This window comes from Pipistrellus kuhlii, unplaced genomic scaffold (assembly GCF_014108245.1).
Source record: "Pipistrellus kuhlii isolate mPipKuh1 unplaced genomic scaffold, mPipKuh1.p scaffold_m20_p_4, whole genome shotgun sequence".
Classification (NCBI taxonomy): Eukaryota; Metazoa; Chordata; class Mammalia; order Chiroptera; family Vespertilionidae; genus Pipistrellus; species Pipistrellus kuhlii.
This window is the reverse complement of record NW_023425540.1, coordinates 65,431,031-65,450,154: the sequence shown is the minus strand read 5'-3', so window position 1 is coordinate 65,450,154 and position 19,124 is coordinate 65,431,031. Positions and strand designations below refer to the sequence as shown.

The following is a 19,124-nucleotide window of genomic DNA, read 5'->3' as shown; positions in this document are numbered from 1 at the left end:
GAGGATCTCAGTTCCATTTTCAGCCTCACAACGCCCGGCGCTGGTATTCTGCTGTCGTACAGAGGTGGGGACCGAGGCGTGAGGAGCCTGTGCGGGGGAGAACCCAGGTCTGGAGCACCTTCCAGCCAGGTGGCTTCTGCCCTGCGCACTCCCCTGGATGCACTGCCTAAAGCAAATGATGGCCAAGAATCAAAAGGAGACTTGTTTAGAAGTGCCTCTGTGTGTGCCTGGGTAATCCGGAAGACTTGGGCACTTTTCCCCCCAAAAAATGAAGTCTACCCATGTGGGCTCCCTGGGCTCTGGGTCACCTTTTCCCATGGCAGTGCATTTCACATGCATTATATCACCTGATCCGGGCAATGACCTTATGGTTTAGATACCACAGACAGCCCATGTTAAAGATGAGGAAACGGAGGTTAACAGTTGACTCCTATGAAAGCTTGCTAACACAACCATATTTATACGTGCAGCGCTCCACAAAGCCATACAGGATTAGCTGACTCTAGTGTGTGCTGCGTGCACAAACAGGAAGAATCCCTGTGAGAGAGAAATCTGGACTGTCCTGGGGGTCTTGGAAAGAAAACTGCTAGAGGTGATGTATTCCCACGACCCAGGGCAAGCGTGGTACACCGCAGGCCATCAGGAGCTGCTGGCTGAATGAATGAATGAAAGTAAATACTGACACTGACAAAGTTGTGCACACCTCACTCCGGACCTCCCCTGCCACCTCTCACAGGCCCTGCCTGGCTCACCTCATTGGGCCCCCCGGAGCACTCTGCACGAGCACGTGCTCACAGCAAATCACATAAATCCTGAGCTAACCCTCCAGTTAAAAAGCCTGCCAGCCTCCCAGCCAGAGGCTTGGATGACCTGAGCCCCAGAAAGATGAGCTCCAAAGAACCTTCTAGGCCCAGAACTCCCTGAAGGAACACGCCTGGGCCATGGCAGCGGCTTCCAAAACAGCACTCCGGGTTAAGCTGACGTTTGTTCACACTGGCCTCCTCGGAACCTGGCTCGCCCAGAGCTCCGATGAGTCAGGAGTCAAAGTCCTACTTCTGCCCAGAGCAAAACACACCAAAATAGGTCTGGGTGGGAACTGGCCCCATCCCAGTGCCAGGCCAGAGCCACACACTGAAACACGTACAAATGCAGCCTTAGCTCTTCTGGCGGCTTCTCAAATCTGCAGAAAGCAGGCAACGAATTCACGGTCTTGCCTACAAACGATTGGAAATCCAAAGCAAAGCAAAACAAGCGGAATTTCATCCGAGCACTCTGACCAATAAAGCACGGTTCTCAACGACGGCGGATTTAACCACATACCCAATGTTCTTCATTTGTTCTTCCATTTGAGGGACCAGCGCACTTCAGATTTCATTCTCTAATTGGAAAACTCTGCAAGGAAAGCACTGCTTTGAAGGAGAATTCATTTAAAGTGGTGAATTAAATGCTGAAGTATTCAGCCCTAACCACTATGGTTCAGTGGATAGAGCATCGGCCTATGGACTGAAGGGTCCCAGGTTCGGTTCCTTGACTGGGCATGTACCTTGGTTTTGGGCACGTCCGCAGTGAGGGGTGTGCAGGAGGCAGCTGATCGATATTTCTCTCTCATTGATGTTTCTAACTCTGTCCCTCTCCCTTCCTCTCTGTGGAAAATCAGTAAAATATATTTTAGAATAAATAAATAAATACTGAAGTATTCCAAGATGAGAAAAAAAAGAAAAACTTTCGTTCTGGATGAAAGGAAGGTAAAATATACTAGGGCATATTAACCTCTACTGGCAACAACTTAATGAGAAGCATTCAAAATAGCAGCAGCTTTTCCGCATAGGGAGCTATTCCTACGGGCTGGGGGCCTCCACTGGATCCTTGTGAGAAATGGAGGCAGGCACTTCAGGGACACGAGTTTCCAGGGGACTAGTGACTTGAGAGAATGTGGAACCAAGTGCCTAGCTCCGAAGCTTAGTTACGACACTCCGGAGAAGTTCCTCAAAGTGGTTGAGGACAGAAAGTCTTTTTTAAGTTCATTTGTTTATGGACAAATGACTATAGAGGCAAGTGTGGTTTTGGTGCTCAGTCTTAGGTACGCTTTTGCTGAATCAGAATGTACACTGATCCTTTAAGGCAGGGGTTGAATCCTTTTTTCTGACAGGGGCCATTGGGATATTTCTAATATCACTAGAGGCCCAGTGCACAAAATTTGTGCACGGGGGGAGGGGGAAGAGAAAGGGTAGGTCCCCTCAGCACAGCCTGTACCCTCTCCAATCTGGTGGGGATCGGGCCTAAATCAGCAGTCAGACATCCCTCTCACAATCCTGGACTGCTGGCTCCTAATCACTCACCTGCCTGCCTGCCTGCCTGGTCATCCCCAACTGCCCCCCATTCCAGTCTGGTCGCCCATAACTGCCTCCCCACCCCCACCCCCTGCTGGCCTGCTCACCCCTTATTGCCCCTCCTGCTGTCCTGGTTGCCCCCAACTGCCACCCTCTGCCATCCTAATCCCCCTTCACTGCCCCCCCCCGCCAGCTTAATTGCCCCCAACTTCCCGCCCTGCTTTCCTAGTTACTCCAAACTGCCCCCCTCTGCTAGTCTGGTCACCCCTAACTGACCCCCTGCCAGCCTGATAACCCCATCCCCCTCTCTGCCAGCCTGGTCACCCCCAACTTACCCCCTATTGGCCTAGTCACCCCCAACTGCTCCCCTCTGCTGGCCTGGTTGCCCCCAATTTCACATGTGCCCCCTTCCCCCCACTAGCCTGGTTGCCCATAACTGCCCCACCCCCCACTGGCCTGGTTGCCTCTTACTGCCCCCACTCCCCCGGCAGCCTGGTCACCCCTCCAGCGCCCCTACTGGCCTAGTCACCCCACACAGCCTGCTCTTCAGTCTGGTCATCCCTCACTAACCCCTTTGCCAGCCTGGTCACCCCACACAGCCTGCTTGTTCAGTCATTTGGTTGTCCCTCACTAACCCCTTGCCAGCTTGGTCATAGGCAGCCATCTTGTGAGGGTGTGCTGAACAATTTGCATATTACCTTTTTATTACATAGATTTGCAGGCCATAAAAAAATTACCACCTTAATATTAGCCTGCTCTATTTGGTCAAACATTTAATTAACTCAACCCTAATGCCTTGGCAAGACCAGACCAAATGATTTCTCAAGCCAGACATTCCCCACCGCTGTTCTAAAGCTTTAAATCAAAGCTGATGCTCTTACCTTCATGCTAAATGTCCACTGTACAGGGCATCTTTTTCAAAATAGGATAAGCCACCTATCCCTCAGTTTTCGGGCTTAGGTACAAATCAAAATCACCTGGAGAGTTTTTAAACCATACCAAAGCCACGAATGTGTTGCGGCAAATGATCTCCACACGCTTCTGGGGGACATCTTTAGTTCAGTTCTCAACTTGGACTGCTTAACAGAACCACCCGGGAGCCTTTAACAACTCTGATGCTCAAGTCATACCCTGGAACCAAGCTCTCTAAGGGCAGGGTGCAGGCATCGTGGACTGTAAAGATCACTGGGTGATTCCAGGATGCAGCTGTGCCTGAGCACCACAGCGTTAGCAGCCAGTCATTGGCCCGGGAAGCACAAGCCTTCCAGTGGACAGTGTTCCATCCTCCGGCCGTACCATCACATCAACGATTCGTCTTTTTCCCATTCTCCCTGCCCTCTCTCTTAGCACCAGGCTCCCGAAGTTGGTGCTGACACTCCAAAATCTTCCATTTGCCAGTCACCATTTAGTGCCAAGTCCACTTACAGGAAAGGCTGCATGACTCTCCCCTCTGTCCTTCAGACTCATTCCCACTATTGAATGATTCATCTCACACACACAAGCAACATTTGTCATTCTCTCATCACTTTCAATTTTTATCATCTCCACTTCCCCTTCTCTTATTAGCATTTTCAACACTGCCACGTCTTTTGCCCTCGTAGACAATGGGGGTCGATGCTAGTCTGGGTGTGTGAAACGTAGGCACAAAGCTACAGGCTAAGGAATCAGAGTGTGGCTGAAACTAAACATTCTAACAGTTGTTAGAACGTTGTCCTGATATGCCAAGGTTAGGTATCTGCCTTTGGAAGATGGTCAAGTTAGTGTCTTTTCCACTCAGGAAGGTAGCGTTGTTGACATGGATAACAGTTCATATGGAACCCAAGGCACACTTTAAAAAAAATCTTTATTGCTGAAAGTATTACGTACGTATGTTCCCTTTTGATCCCCACTGACCCGTTATAGCTCTCCCCCACAAAGCACGCTTTTTGATTGACAATGAAGATCTTCATGGTTGAGAAAAATCAAAACCTTGGTACATTTCAGTTCTAAGCTTTTGAGTTAGACCTTCTCACATGGGGCACAAATGAGAAATTTTCTACACTGAAAGTAAGTGATTTTTATCCAATAGTATTAATATGTAAAAGGACCAGCATTCACTTGGAAGATATTCTCTCAAAAGGCAAATCAGATGTTGACTAAGGCTTCCCTAAAGCATACACTACTCTGGGCTACTAATGAATGGCCGGCAAAATCTAATCCACACCCTCACCCTGCAAACCACCCTCCTTCCACATGCATCATCATGGAAAAGTTCACAGCACTGAGAAAATGCGTTTGCTTGACAAAGTATTTTCTGTAGTAGGTTAAGACTTTGTTCATTACTTTGCTTGCCTTAATGCTATCTCAGGTTATTTCTGCAAAACCATCAATGGAAAACCCACGGACACTGAATTCAGAGTCTATCATGGAAAAAGCAAATCTGATTTCCATACAAATTATAAGATAAAGTGTAGCAATAATTTACTCCAGTAATTTTTATAGGAAAGATCAAGAGTATCGATTTTTAAAATAAGGTCCCACTAATGTCCTAAATTCATTTCAATCCTCTTCCTAGTAAATGGTGCTTGAAAAGGAATTTTAGGATAATATTTAAAAGTTAATTAAAACCAGTGTAAGCATTCATGTCAGTCAAGTCTGATCTCTGGTCTAGAATGCATTTAAATGCATGTCACCTTGACCTGTAACACAGCAACGTAAAAAAAATTTTGGTCAATATAAATCAAGTGTACACTAATTTATACAGCAGGTTTCCTGGTATCTGAATCAACATTAGAAATCTAACCAGTATTTGTTATTCTATTATTGACAAAAGGAAGCATATTTAAATGATAACAAGTACTCATGGGTGTCATTTGGAAGTTAAATTGTTCCCCAAGGACAGCTTCTATAAACATCTACACTTAAAGGTCATTTACCACCAAATTATGAACAACTGTTGCATTTATTAGCACAGGCTCGATAGTTTGGAAGCTGCAGCCATCAATTTTTACTGACAATGAGATCTAATTGTTCACTAATAAACAAGGAAAACAGAGCTTTTCTATCAACTTTTATTCCATGCACTATGATCACTTTTTAAAAATGGAGACACAGCACCCTGGCTGGATAGTTCAGTTGTCAGAACGTTGTCCTGATAGGCCAAGGTTGTGGGTGCGATCCCTGGTCAGGGCACATACAAGATTCAACCAATGAATGTATCAATAAATGGAACAACAAATCTCTCTCATGGGCACTCTCTCATTCTCTCTCTCTCTCCCTTCTTCTCTCCCTCCTTTCCTTCTTCTAACAAATAATAGTGTGGTGAAGGCCTCGGAAAGAGTCAATGGGAAAAAGGAGGACATTTGTAATACTTTCAACAACAAATAAATTTAAAAAATAAAATCAATCATTTTTTTTTTAATGGAGACCCAAATTTTCCATAGGTGTGCAGCCAAAAGTAAAAACCTTCCAACTTCCGGAAGAACCAAACACAGCTAAAGTAAATATCAAATAACATACAAAAGTTTGTTTTATAAGTTATGTTCATCTGAACTAAAGCAAAAGGGAGAAAGACACTATAATGTTTACTTATGGATAAAATGTCTGTTTCACTTTTAGAAGGATGTGTGATGGTTAATGTCACCATGGGGTAGCCAGATATTTGATGAGACGTCCTGGGTGTTTCTATGAGGTATTTTTCGGTGAGATTAACATCTAAACCTTCAGACCAAGTAAAGCAAACTGCCCTCAATATTGGGGTGTCCCTCTTGGGATTGTGGAGGCAACATATTGGGGGTGAGCTACTCCAGCCCCTTTACGAGTGATTAGAGAAGCTGCTCGTTTCTTTTGCATTTGGGCTCTAACGAGAGAAGGCCCTGCAACAGGTCCAGGCTGCCATGCAAGCTGCTCTGTCTGCCATGGGGACCAGCAGCACAATGGATGATGGTGCTTGAAGAGGCAGTGCAAAGAGGGTGCTGTTTGGAGCCTTTGGCAGACCCTACAGTGAATCACATGGCAGGTCCTCACGATCTAGAGCAAAGCCCTGCCATCCTCTGTGGATGGCAACTATCCTCAGAGATACAGCTCTTGGCCTGCCATTGGGCCTTTGTAGAGACCAATTGCTTACCTGTGGCCACCAAGTTACCCTAGGACAGTGGTTCTCAACCTTCCTAATGCCTCGACCCTTTATTACAGTTCCTCATGTTGTGGTGACCCCCAACCATAGAATTACTTTCGTTGCTACTTCATCACTGTAATTTTGCTACTGTTAGGAATCATAATGTAAATATCTGTGTTTTCCCATGGTCTTAGGCGACCCACAGGTTGAGAACCGCTAGCAGGATCGCCTAAGACTGTGGGAAAACACAGATATTTACATAACAATTCATAACAGTAGCAAAATTACAGTTATGAAGTAGCAACGAAAATAATTCTATGGTTGGGGGTCACCACAACATGAGGAACTGTATTAAAGGGTCGTGGCATTAGAAAGGCTGAGAACCACTGTCCTAGAGGGATGTAGTGGGCAATGGAAGAGAGTAGAGAAGGTGAAATATGTATCTCTATGCCGTCTATAATACTATTTCCTAATCATGTACATATGTGCATTAGCCTTTATGATTTTGAAGGGGAAAAAATGTAGCAAATAGGCTTAAAAAAAACTGAACCTGAATACATAGGTTGATATATACAACTTGAAAGTTGTAATAAGATCAGTTGGCTATAGGTAACTGCTACTTCTGAAGTACTTCAAAGTATTTGGGAAGAGTTTATTAGCATAAAATAAATATTTCTGAACTTCCGTTTACACTATTAGTTCACATTAAAGAGCTCTAAGAAAATTATTAAGTTTCAAGGCAGTCCCTACTCAAAATAATAGGACTCAATCAAGAACATAGCCAGAGATACCATTCCTTGTGCTTTGCAAAAATAATCATATTTAATTCTCAAACCACCCTATAAGGTAGGGACTAGTATTCTCTCCCCTTTTACAGCGGAGGAAAAAAAGACATAGGAGATGAAGGAGCTTGCCCAAGTCAGACTTTGGGTTAAATGTCCAAAGCCAGACTTGAATGCAGCCAGCATGAGTTCACAGCCTGTGCCCTTGTGTCAGCTTCTGCCATAAACTGGTGGAATAACATCAATAGGCTTTTGCCAACTGGCAAATCCTACCCAGGAAGCATTTGAGGTAAACAATATTTCATTTGATCTGCACAGGTTCATTTCTAACCACACACTTGCCTCATTTTTGCGACAGTGTGCTATGGTTTGGACTTCCAACTCACATCAAAGCAGAGGAAACAATGCATCGTGGTATCCTGGATCAGATCGGGGAACAGAAAAAGGGCATTAGTGGAAAAACTGGTGAAACTCCAATAGTCTGGAGCTCAGTGAATGGCAATGAACCATGCTAGTTTCCTTGTCGTGGCCTTACAATGGGAATGGGTCACGCTAACAGTGGGGAAACCGGGAGAGAAGCGTGTGTAGGAACTCTCATGACCAACCATGCAGTTGTTCTGAAAATCTAAAATTACTTCAAAGTTAAAAGTTTATATTAAAAGAATGGATCAATTACAAAGTAAAAACTACTGGGGGGGGGGGGGGAAGATTAAATGTATTTCTAGCTGAAACCAGTTTGGCTCAGTGGATAGAGCGTCAGCCTGCAGACATAGGAGTCCCAAGTTCGATTCCGGTCGGGGGCTTGTACCTTGGTTGTGGGTACATCCCCAGTGGGGGGGGGGGGGGGGGGTGCAGGAGGCAGCTGATCGATGTTTCTCTCTCATTGATGTTTCTAACTCTCTATCCCTCTTCCTTCCTCTCTGTAAAAAAAAATAAATAAATAAATAAAATGTATTTCTTGCCGGGACCGGTTTGGCTCAATGGATAGAGCGTCGGCTTGGGGACTGAAAGGTCCCGGGTTCGATTCCGGTCAAGGGCATGTACCTTGGTTGCGGGCATATCCCCAGTAGGGGGTGTGCAGGAGGCAGCTGATCGATGACTCTCTCTCATCGATGTTTCTGGCTCTCTATCTCTCTCCCTTCCTCTCTGTACAAAATCAATAAAATATATTTTAAAAAATAAATAAATAAATAAATAAATAAAGTGTATTTCTTAACTCAATGAAAACACATTCACTTCTGTCCTCAAATTTCTAAGCACCATATTTGCACAAAATACAATCCTCTTGTACCTATTTCGATTTTTAAGGGGACGGAGTATTCTGTGTGTTAATGTTCAAAAATATTTTCAAACTGTATTTCTTGTCCTTAAGCAACAGAGCTTACAAATGTTAGATTTAATCACTCCACATGAATGCCATGTTCAGTGTGCTGTGTGCTGACCATGAGTGAGGCAGCGCGCCAGCTTTGTGTTTGCCACACAAAGGGCTCCTTCACCGCAGAGCTCACAATGGGTGACGGGAAGGTGCTGTTGTGGGCATTGTGCTCTCACTGTCCTTCTGACCTCCTCCCACTGTGGTGTCTGCGGAGCTGGGTGGCAGGAATGACTGTCCTTCCCAGCTCCAGATGCCCTCTGTTTTTTTTTGTTGTTGTTGTTGTTGTTTTGTTTTTTGTTTTTTTAAAATATATTTTATTGATTTTTTTACAGAGAGGAAGGGAGAGAGAGATAGAGAGTTAGAAACATCGATGAGAGAGAGTCATCGATCAGCTGCCTCTTGCACACACCCTACTGGGGATATGCCCGCAACCAAGGTACATGCCCTTAACCGGAATTGAACCCGGGACCCTTCAGTCCCCAAGCCGACAGGGACGCTCTATCCATTGAGCCAAACCGGTTTCGGCCAGATGCCCTCTGTTTTAACTCTCTCTGGTTAACCTATCCTTGCCATGGTGATTGGTTCACCTAGCCTTGGCCTCAGCCAATCAGCACACAGGATTCCCCTGGGAGCAGGGGCAGTTGAGAAAACCAACCTGAGATGAGAGATGAAGAGAGATGCATTTATTCAGAGCTTCTGGGGGGAAATGTCCTTCCTCTCTTCCGCTAGATGTCATAATACACACCAAAAAAAATGTTTTTTAATCTGCAGCTTGTTACCATTTTTTCACCAGGTGGAAGCTACTCTGAGGATGAAAGCAAACGGAGAGAGGAGGGCCACTCTCAGGGAGCCAGACCCCCTACCCCAACCTCCCAGTCTCATCCTCACCAATGTGAAATGGCAATAACAATACTTCCTGCAGGTCCTTGTTAACTCCAAGGCAATAATATCTGCACTGTGGAAATGTTAAGAACAATAAAAACAACTAGCATTGAGATTAGATTGTAACAGGGAAAGTCCTTGTTCTCTGGTTTAAGCCTGAATTGTTCCCATGACCTTCGGGTAATAAACAGTTCCTGGGTTAGACATGCTCATCCTGAGAAGACTTCTGCTTGGGGCTTGAGTTTTATACAAGCAGTCCTGTCATCCCCCCCCCCCCCCCTTTCCCTTCCCTTGACATAAAAGTAGCCTGAAGTCTGTACCTCCTTAAACCGGATTTTAGGGTTTGGTCTTCCCCACTTCTTGGTTTGAGCCTTCTTGATCAATAAACTTTTCCTTACTCCCACTCTGACATTTTGAGTTTTAGCCTTTTGGTGCTAAACATCGGAAAACACAGATACTTACATTACGATTCATAACAGTAGCAAAATTACAGTGAAGAATTAGCAACGAAAATAATTTTATGGTTGGGGGTCACCACAACCTGAGGAACTGTATTAAAGGGTCCGCGGCATTAGGGAGGTTGAGAACCTCTGCTCTAGATGCTCTACCAATAATTCTTTGCTCATGCCAGCTCCAGGTTTTATCTGCAGTCCCCCCTTTCCTCACGCCACCTGCTCTACCTGGGAACAACACCAATTGGTACGCTTTTTATCTTTTGTGCTGAATGACCCCCGAGAGCCCTATTTCCAGCCCAGATCTTACACATCCTGAACTCTAAAATCAAATGGCCTCACCCACCATGAAAAACTCAACAGGTCCCAGATGAAATACATCCCATCCTTCCCCTCTCCCCCCCCCCCCCCCCCCCCCCCACACACACACACACAAACTTCAGTTCTTCTTTGGTCTCCGGTACAAATACCCATGGGAGTCACCCTGTGTCTCACATCAGGTCACCAGACCCTGGGGATGCTTGCACTCACTCCCTTTCCTTCCCAAATTGCCCTAGCTCAGGCTCTCATCCTCTTCTCCCTGAAGTTTTGCAAAGTTCTCTTAAATGGTTAACACTTTTAGGGTCATCTTTCTAAATGCAAAGCTCATCATGTTACTTCCTTCCTTAAAATTCCCCCGTGACTTCCCACTGTCTGAGGGTGAAGTCCATCAGCCTCTGTAGTCCTCAAGGCCAGTGAGCTGGTCCCTCCCACCCCTCTGTCAGGGTTACCCTGCTCCACTGATTTCCTTCTACCACACTGCTTGTTCGGCGGGCAGGCATCATTCTTGCTGTGTGGCAGGCCCTGCACAGGGCACAGCAGTGGGGACAGACACTGTCCTGGTTTCGAGGTGCTCACAGCCGAGCAGGGAAACAGATACTAAAGAAATAAAGCGGGGTGGGGGCTGGGGAGCATGGTGTGAGAGAATAACCTCCGCATTAAGTAGTATTTGACTTCATCGGCATTTTGTTACAATATCCTGTTGTTTCTTTGTAAACTAAAAGGACGTAGAAGTTGCCTTTGTTTTTGGAGAATCTGGAAGTTTGAAATGCCTTTCTGCTGAGATGAGAATTTGCCCTGCACTTCTTCTTTGTAGAATCCACAATCCCAGCAAAAACCTAATCAGATTTCAAGTCAGCATTCCTCAGCGCCCTCCACCCCCACCTCTCAGCACAACACCCTGAGGCAGAGCCCATTTGACCTCCTCCTTCCTAACCCTTCCCTTCCTCACCCTTCTCTCTCTAACCCTAACCCTTCCTTACCTAACCCTTCCTTACCTAACCCTAACCCTTCCCTACCTAACCCTAACCCTTCCTTACCTAACCCTAACCCTTCCTTACCTAACCCTTCTTTACCTAACCCTAACCCTAACCCTTCCTATCTAACTCTAACCCTTCCCTACCCAACCCTAACCCTAACCCTTCCCTACCTAACCCTTCCTTACCTAACCCTTCCCTACCTAACCCTAACCCTTCCTTACCTAACCCTTCCCTACCTAACCCTAACCCTTCCCTACCTAACCCTTCCCTATCTAACCCTAACCCTTCCCTACCTAACCCTAACCCTTCCCTACCTAACCCTTCCCTACCTAACCCTAACCCTTCCCTACCTAACCCTTCCCTACCTAACCCTAACCCTTCCCTACCTAACCCTTCCCTACCTAACCCTAACCCTTCCCTACCTAACCCTTCCCTATCTAACCCTAACCCTTCCCTACCTTGCCATCCAATGGGCTGGGAAGCCCTAAGGGCAGAAACAACATACTCCAGTCTTTCAGTCCCCCACCTGGCGCAGTGCAGGCTCACAGTAAATGTTGACATGTTAAAAGGGTAAAAGATTCACTCTTTAAATGTAAATTACGTGGCACATTGAGCATCACTTTGTATAAACTTTCTGAATAACAATTGAGCAATATTTACGAAAAGACAGGCCCAGCAGCACCACTTCCAGTTAATGTTCTACAGACCTAGCAGGAGGCGTAAAAAGCATGCGCAGGAATGTCTCATTTCAACATCTGACACAGCTGTCAGAAACCAGAAACAATGGCAAAGCCACGCACAGAGATCTGGATAAGCACACCACGGTGTTCCATCTGCAGAGCCCCTGGGCGCCCAGCGAGGAGGAGACAGGCCTATCCCCACTGACACCGAAGAGACCCACAGGTGGGGGATGAGTAACAGTCACATCTTGCCGTTTATCCAAAGGAGGAGGCAGCATATGTTGTCACGGCTTAAGGAGAAAAGTCACTAAGAGCCGCTCCTGCTTATTATTTCCGATGGCACAGGACACTGATTTTGTAAGAATGAGATATGCTTCTTAAAATTAATACACAAACATAATCACCAGTGTAAAAAGTCATTTGTATACTAACGGATACGTTATTTCACCAACTTCTTAGTTAGGAAATGGAAATGGAAATCTTTTTGAATTCTGGGTTGCTGTTTTTTAAAAGATGAACTGTTATTCATGGCTACTCCCAACACCTGCAAGAGACAAGCTAGCAGACACTCAGTTAACACTTGCTGAATGAATAAGCTGTTGTACAAGCATAAAATAGTTGCTCACCGGGAACAAAGTATCTAAAAGCTACTTCACAAACTCACAAGGGACAATTATCACTTACAGGTGGTATCTTAACAATATAGTTACCAAGCTAAATAAATTAGGATTAAAACACACACACACACACACACACACACACACACACACACACACCTCTCATAACATTAGCAATCTTCAAACTAACAAGTTTACAAAAAAAAAGGGGAGGGGGGGCTTTGAAATCAGTTTAATTTACAACCGGAAGTCTGGCACATTCCTGACAATAATGCGGGTAATAAAAAGGTATTTGAAGATTTGGGAGTAAAACACAGATCCTCCAACAGAAGAAAATCAATAAGAACCAATAAACCTTAATTTTAATCTACTCAGAAGTGCTTATTTGGGGGAGGTGATTAACTTGGAGCTCAGACTACTGAGAACACCTTCCACTGAAGACCACAGGGCCCCCAAAGCAGCCTTAGCTTCAGATCCTCAAAGAACACCCCAAAGGTGGTGGGCCCTCCTGGCTGTGGATGCTGGTGGGAGAGGTGAGAGAGCTGGGAAAATGAAAGACAGCCAAGGTTTCCGGCCTCAGGAAAAAGCTTCTAACAGTTCAAATTTAAGTTTAACTCCCACACCTTTTAAAGGAAGCTACCGGATATTTAACGAGGTGTTAATTCATGGGAAAGTGCCTACTATCTATAAAAAGTAATGGCCACCACAGAGCCCAACTTGTTTTGGGACACTTGGACCAATAGTAGACTCAATTCTAAAAACTCACATGTTCCCTGGATTATTTTTTTCCCCAATCACCACAGGACTCCTAATTCTAAAAATTCCTTTGCGAGAATGATTTTAATCCTTCCTATGAAAAGAGCAGGTACCCAATAGGCTGTCACCAAAACCGGTAACTTGACTTGTGGAAGAGGAGAGGTCAAAATACTTGGCTGCTAAATCAGCGTAACAGGTGTTTTAGCAAGTGAGTGAAGTACTAGTGAATAAAATAACAATCCGAACTCTCAGACTGCCCTCTGGAACCTTCTCCAAAGCCCTCCGGCTCTTTAACAACTGGAAATAAATTCTTCCAAGGTCTACCCAGCCAGAGGCACTTCTCCCTCCAGCAAAGACGGTCTGGAAGAAGATGTCTGGATGCATTGGGAAACCAGCCACCTACGCTTGCACTTACTAACTTGCTAGCCAAAGGTCCCAGGCCCTGGTCTCCGCCCTCCCGTCCACTCCTCCCCGGCGGCGGACGGGGGCCCTGCTTCCCATTTCTCAGAGCTCACAGCCCCGCGTCTGGAGCAGGTGCTCATGAAGGATCCGATTTAGCCATTTCATGGCACAGAAGGGGGGAGGGGGAGACGACGACTTTGGAAACCATCTAAAAGCATCTCAAGTGTTCACTTTGGCTAATAACAACAAATGCTGATTTTTGCAAATCAGTATATCCGTCCGATTGGAACGCACAGAACTTGGAAGCCCGCATCCCCCGCCGCGAAGCCAGCAGCAAGCAGGGTCCGGGCAGAGGGAGCACCCAGCCGCGCTCGGAGGCCGGGCGGCGGGCGCACGGCAGCGCCGGGTCCGGGGACCCGACTCCCCGGCTTCTGGCTCCCAGACCCGGAGCCGGGCAGGGAGGCACCAGGGACGGAACAGCCGCACCGGGACGGCGGGCGGGAGCTGCCCGTTTCCTTGACAACCGCCCCAGGGCGCAGCCCTTCCTCCGGGCCGGGGGAGGGGAGAGAGGGGGCGCAGGGACCCCCGCGCGGGGACGGCGCACGGCCCGAGGGGCGCCTCCCGGACGCAGCGGCCTCGGCCCGCACCCCGGGGCCCGCGCCTACCGTGTATCCCCGCTCCAGGTCACTCTCCTCGTAGCGAAAGGACGGGATGTAGACCTCCATGGCTGCGCCTGGCGGCCGGCGGACACCGATCAGGGACGCCGCTCGGCTCGCGGCCGCCGCCGCTCCGCTCCGCCCCGGCCCGCCGCCCCGCCTCCTCTCCCCCGCGCCCGCGGGCCCCGGGGCTGCGCCTTGGGGACCCAGGGCCGCCGCGATCCCGCCGCCCGCGCGCTCCGGACGGGCTGGGGGGGCCGGGAGCGGGGCGCGGGGCTGCGGGCGCCCGGGCGCCAGGCCTCAGTCTGCGGAGCCGGCTGGGCCCGGAGGGGGCGGGGCCTGGGACCTGCGAGGCTGCGGAGCGGGGTGTGCGCACCTCCGCGCGGGCGCGGGCCGGGCCGCGGGCGCTCCCTGCCCTCCGGCGGGGGCCGGATTTGCCATTTGGGAAACATCACCCTAACTCAGTGTTTCCCAAACTTCTCTCATGATGAGAATCACCTGGTGGAGTTGTTAAAAATACAGATTCCTGAATCCCAACTAAGAAGTGCTAAACTAGAGTTTTTGGGAACATATACTTAACTACAATTTTACCTATATGTTCCCAAAAACTCTAGTTTAGCACTTCTTAGTTGGGATTCAGAAATCTGTAGATTAACACCACCACCAGGTGATTCTCCTCATGAGAGAAGTTTGGGAAACACTGCCTAACTGAACAGATTGCAAGACCACGAGGAACAGAAAAGCCTGGAGCGTCTTCGTTTTGCGCCTCTTTTCATTTTAACTCTTGGGCTAGCAATAAGCAGCAAACCCTCCAACTTTTACCCAAATTTGTCTGTTTCCCCCGACGATTCTTCCGAGTTAGCCCGAAAGAAAGTCGTCTGGTCACTGAGACGAACGCGTGGGCTTCTGGCTCCGATTCTGAAATGCTGCCTCGCCTAAGCACCTGAAAGTGTCTAAAAGATGAAGTGATCCGTTACCTTTGTAAACTCCGAGATTCTTCCTGAGCTACCGAGAGTAGAAACTTGGAGGTGACTCGCGGGTCAGAGAAGTGGCCTCTCCTGCGGAGCTTCTGGAGTTGCAAACAGCTGCACCTAACTCTGCGCTGGAAGCCAGGGGCCTTTCAACTAGGAAAGCTCTGAAGTTTAGTTTGTGATGAGACCCTAAGCCCTGGAAAGGGGAACAGTCCAGCCCTTTGATTTAAGAGCCTGCATGGCGTGGACCCTGCGATGGCTTCTGCATTAGCCTCATCTGAAGGCCCGGCCTGCTCACCCACTCGCTTGCAATTTGTGTCTGCCCCTCAGAACTCCACGCCTCAGCAAAGCTGTGCCGTGGACGAGACCTCCTGTCCCCTTTTCTTCTACTGGCCTGTTTGCAACCAAATAGCCCCATGGACTCCATGCTGTCTGAGCCGGGAGCCCAGATTGTAGGGTCCTTCAGCCTCTGGTGACTGTCACACTGTATTGTGTGATTTATCTCCGTCACCCACTAAGTTTTTGGGAAGGTACCCTTAAAATACACACACACACACACACACACACACACACACACACACACACACACAAGTTATTCTCTGCTTGCCATATTGCCTGGCACGTTTTTCTTGAAAGCTTTATATAAACATTTGAGGCCAATACACGAAATTCTTGCAATAGTAGGCCTTCCTTCCCCCGGCAGCCGGCAGCCAGCACCAGCTTCCCTCTGGCACCCAGGACCTGGACTTCCCTTGTAACCCCTGCTTTATCAGGAAGGATGTCTGGTCTAATTAGCATATTACACTTTTATTATAATAAATTTAAATACTCATCTCTACAAAACCAATGGAATGCAGCAGGTATTTTACTATGCCATTGCATACCATGTCTCATTGAAAATTCCTGACAACCCCACAAGGAAGTGTTATGTGCAATAAGATTTGTAAGGACTAAGAAGTAATGTTTCTGTCTTTTTATTTTTAAAAAGAATGGCTCCTGATGGCAGAAGACCCAACAATTTCAAGATTGGTTGAAACAGATTATTAAAGTCTCAGTGAGTAATGTAACCCACTATTACCTGAAATTCGTGCTAGGGGCTCAGCCCCACCACCACTGTCATCGCTTCATCCTGAGGATCATCTGGAAGGACATCTGGTCTAATTAGCATATTATGCTTTATTTAAAAAATAGCTTCATCCTGAGGATCATCTGGAAGGACATCTGGTCTAATTAGCATATTATGCTTTTTAAATAAAGCATAATATGCTAATTAGACTGGACAGCTGAACGACCTTCTGGACATCATTCCAAACATCCTTCCAGATGAAACTCCCATAGCGGGAGCTGAGGCAGAGGTAGTTAGGGGTGATCAGGCAGGCAGGTAGAGTGGTTAGGGGTGATCAGGCAGGCAGGGGAGCAGTTAGGAGCCAGTTGTCCCGGATTGTGAGAGGGATGTCCGACTGCTGGTTTAGGATTGGGCTTAAACAGGCAGTCAGGCATCCCCCAAGGGGTCCTGGATTGTGAGAAGCTGCAGGCTGAGGGACTCCCCTACCCCAAGCATAAATGTCATGCACCAGGCTTCTGGTAGATAATAAAAGTCTAATATGCAAACTGTACCCTCGAGTGGTCAGAATTCAACTGAGAGTTTGACCAGGAGTTCAACCACTCGCTATGATGTGCACTGACCACCAGGGGGTGGCAGGCATTGGTGATGTGGCGCTGATAGTGGGTGGCAGTAGAGGCGCTGCTGGCCCCAGTGGGCCCGGATGAGAGTGGAACCACAGCAGGATGGTAGAGCAGGTGAGCAGGTGGTGCCAGGTCAAGGTGAGTGCAAGTGGGGCCAAATCACCCTGCTGGTCACCCTACAGACAGTCACCAGCAGCAGCAGTAGTGGGTCTGCTGCTTGGCTCGTAGGGGCTGAGGAAACTGGGTGGGGGACCCTGCCCTGATCCATTGCCCTGCAGGTGGGATGGTGGAGCAGGTGAGGGGGCAGTCCCAGGCCAAGGCAGGGTGCCAGGTGGGGCTACAAGGCTGGGGGACAAGCTGCGGCCCGATCTCCGCAGGCCACTCTGTGGAACCCCACCTGTGCACAAATTTGTGTACCGGGCTTCTAGTGTAATCAAAGTCCTTGGGCTATGGCTTGCTGGTCAATCTTTTAAGATGCTTTCTATACCATCCATCCAAAGCAGTCTGCTAGTAGCCTGGCACATCTGTTTTTGTCTGGTGTGGTTTACTTATTGACAAGCTGGTTAAAGAGGCAGAGATGTGAGGGTCCGTAAAGATCTGACAGATGGTCTGAATGAAACATATCTTCTATATTCTAATAGCTATGTATAATTAATTTGCCTTGCTGAAAATGTATACAAGCCCTCTCAATACATGAGTGTGTTCTTGAGGGTCTATCTGCTCAACCACATTAATAAAAATATGTGTCAAGTACAGATTTAAGACATTGAATAGTTAGTATTTGTTGATAAAAGCAAAAAAATTAACATAAGAAAAATAATAAAATTCTATTGGAATCTTGGTATACAAATCTTACACTAAAAATACCACATTTATCTCACATTGGGTAGGAATATATTTCAGCTAATTTAGTGATAATCTATTTTAAATATCAACTTATGTTAGAAATTTTGACTATAATCTATGTAGAATGTATTGTAATACTCAAAACTCAATTATGAAACAAACACATCATAACCAAATAAGACTTTTCCTGGCAACATAAAGAAGGTTAAACATTAGGAAATCTGTTGATGTATTTCTCAATATTGTCAGATTAGAAAATAAAAATGAATATCCCAATAGTTACTAAAAAAGTTAATAAATCAGTAAACCTCTTACAGGCTAATTTTTAACAGGCTAGAAATAACAAGAAACTAATTTGATAAAGATTAACTACCATAACACCACAGCAAATATGGGGGTGAGTATAGGGTGGAGGGGGTCAATGGGAGAAAAAGAGGGACATATGTAATATTTTCAACAATAAAGATAAATTTGAAAGAATATCCCACTCAACATCATATGAGGAAGCATCATCATAGTGTCAATAACTTTCACAAAATGTATTAGTACAATTTTCATAGGTTGCCAGATTTTAAAATCAACATATATATAATCAATAGATTTCACATATAATAGCTTTCTTATACACCAACATTGACCAGCTAGAAAAATAATATGGAAAATCAAAAGATTCCATTAATAACAGCATTAAAAACTTATAATGTCCAATGATAACAGTAAATGTGCAAGAACAATATGAAAAAAAAAAAAAAAAAAAAAAAAAAAAGGAAACTTTATTAAAGGATGTAAAAGAAGATCTGAAGATAGTTATATCATGTTTCTGGATGGGAAGAATCAATACTTTAAAGATGTAAGCTTTCATCAAAATGATTTATGAAGTTATTACAATCAAAGCTCCAACAAGCTAAGAAAACTGACAAACTGGTTTTAATATTCATTTGAAAAATGAATAACCAGGGCAAGTTGGAACAAAAAGAAAATGAATGAGAGAGTAAGTTCATCTATCGGACATCAAAACATTATAAAACCAGAGTAATTAAACCTTGTGTGATCCTCGAGTAGAATTCGACAATGATCAAGGGAACCAAGTAGTCCAGAACCAGATCTCTGGATATATGAAAACATATGAAATTACAATGATATTTCAAACCCATGGTGGGAAGTGGGGGGTAAGCTATTCAATAAATAATATTTAAATAATTTTAATAGGAAAGTTTTAATAAATCTTAAAAATGATTTAAATAAATGATATATTAAATATTTTATGCATAACCAGCTACCCAATTGGGAGAAAA

General features: G+C 46.1%; 1 protein-coding gene across 6 annotated transcripts in view; it reads right to left on the bottom strand.

The window, feature by feature from the left end:
• SNX24 (sorting nexin 24) overlaps positions 1-14,617 on the bottom strand; it is a 120,753-nt gene extending 106,136 nt beyond the window's left edge. For 2 of the 6 annotated variants that reach the window (XM_045571881.1, XM_045571879.1), the window contains exons 1-2: positions 14,336-14,613; positions 12,941-13,054 (exon numbers count right to left, since the gene is read on the bottom strand). In XM_045571881.1, coding sequence (XP_045427837.1) covers positions 12,941-13,054; positions 14,336-14,395 — 174 coding nt within the window. In that variant the 5' untranslated portion in view covers positions 14,396-14,613. Of the gene's footprint in view, positions 1-12,940; positions 13,055-14,335 lie in introns of all 6 variants that reach the window. The other 4 variants (XM_045571882.1, XM_036409088.2, XM_036409090.2 and 1 more) reach the window with 4 other exon arrangements.
• Between the last annotated feature and the right edge of the window lie 4,507 nt (positions 14,618-19,124).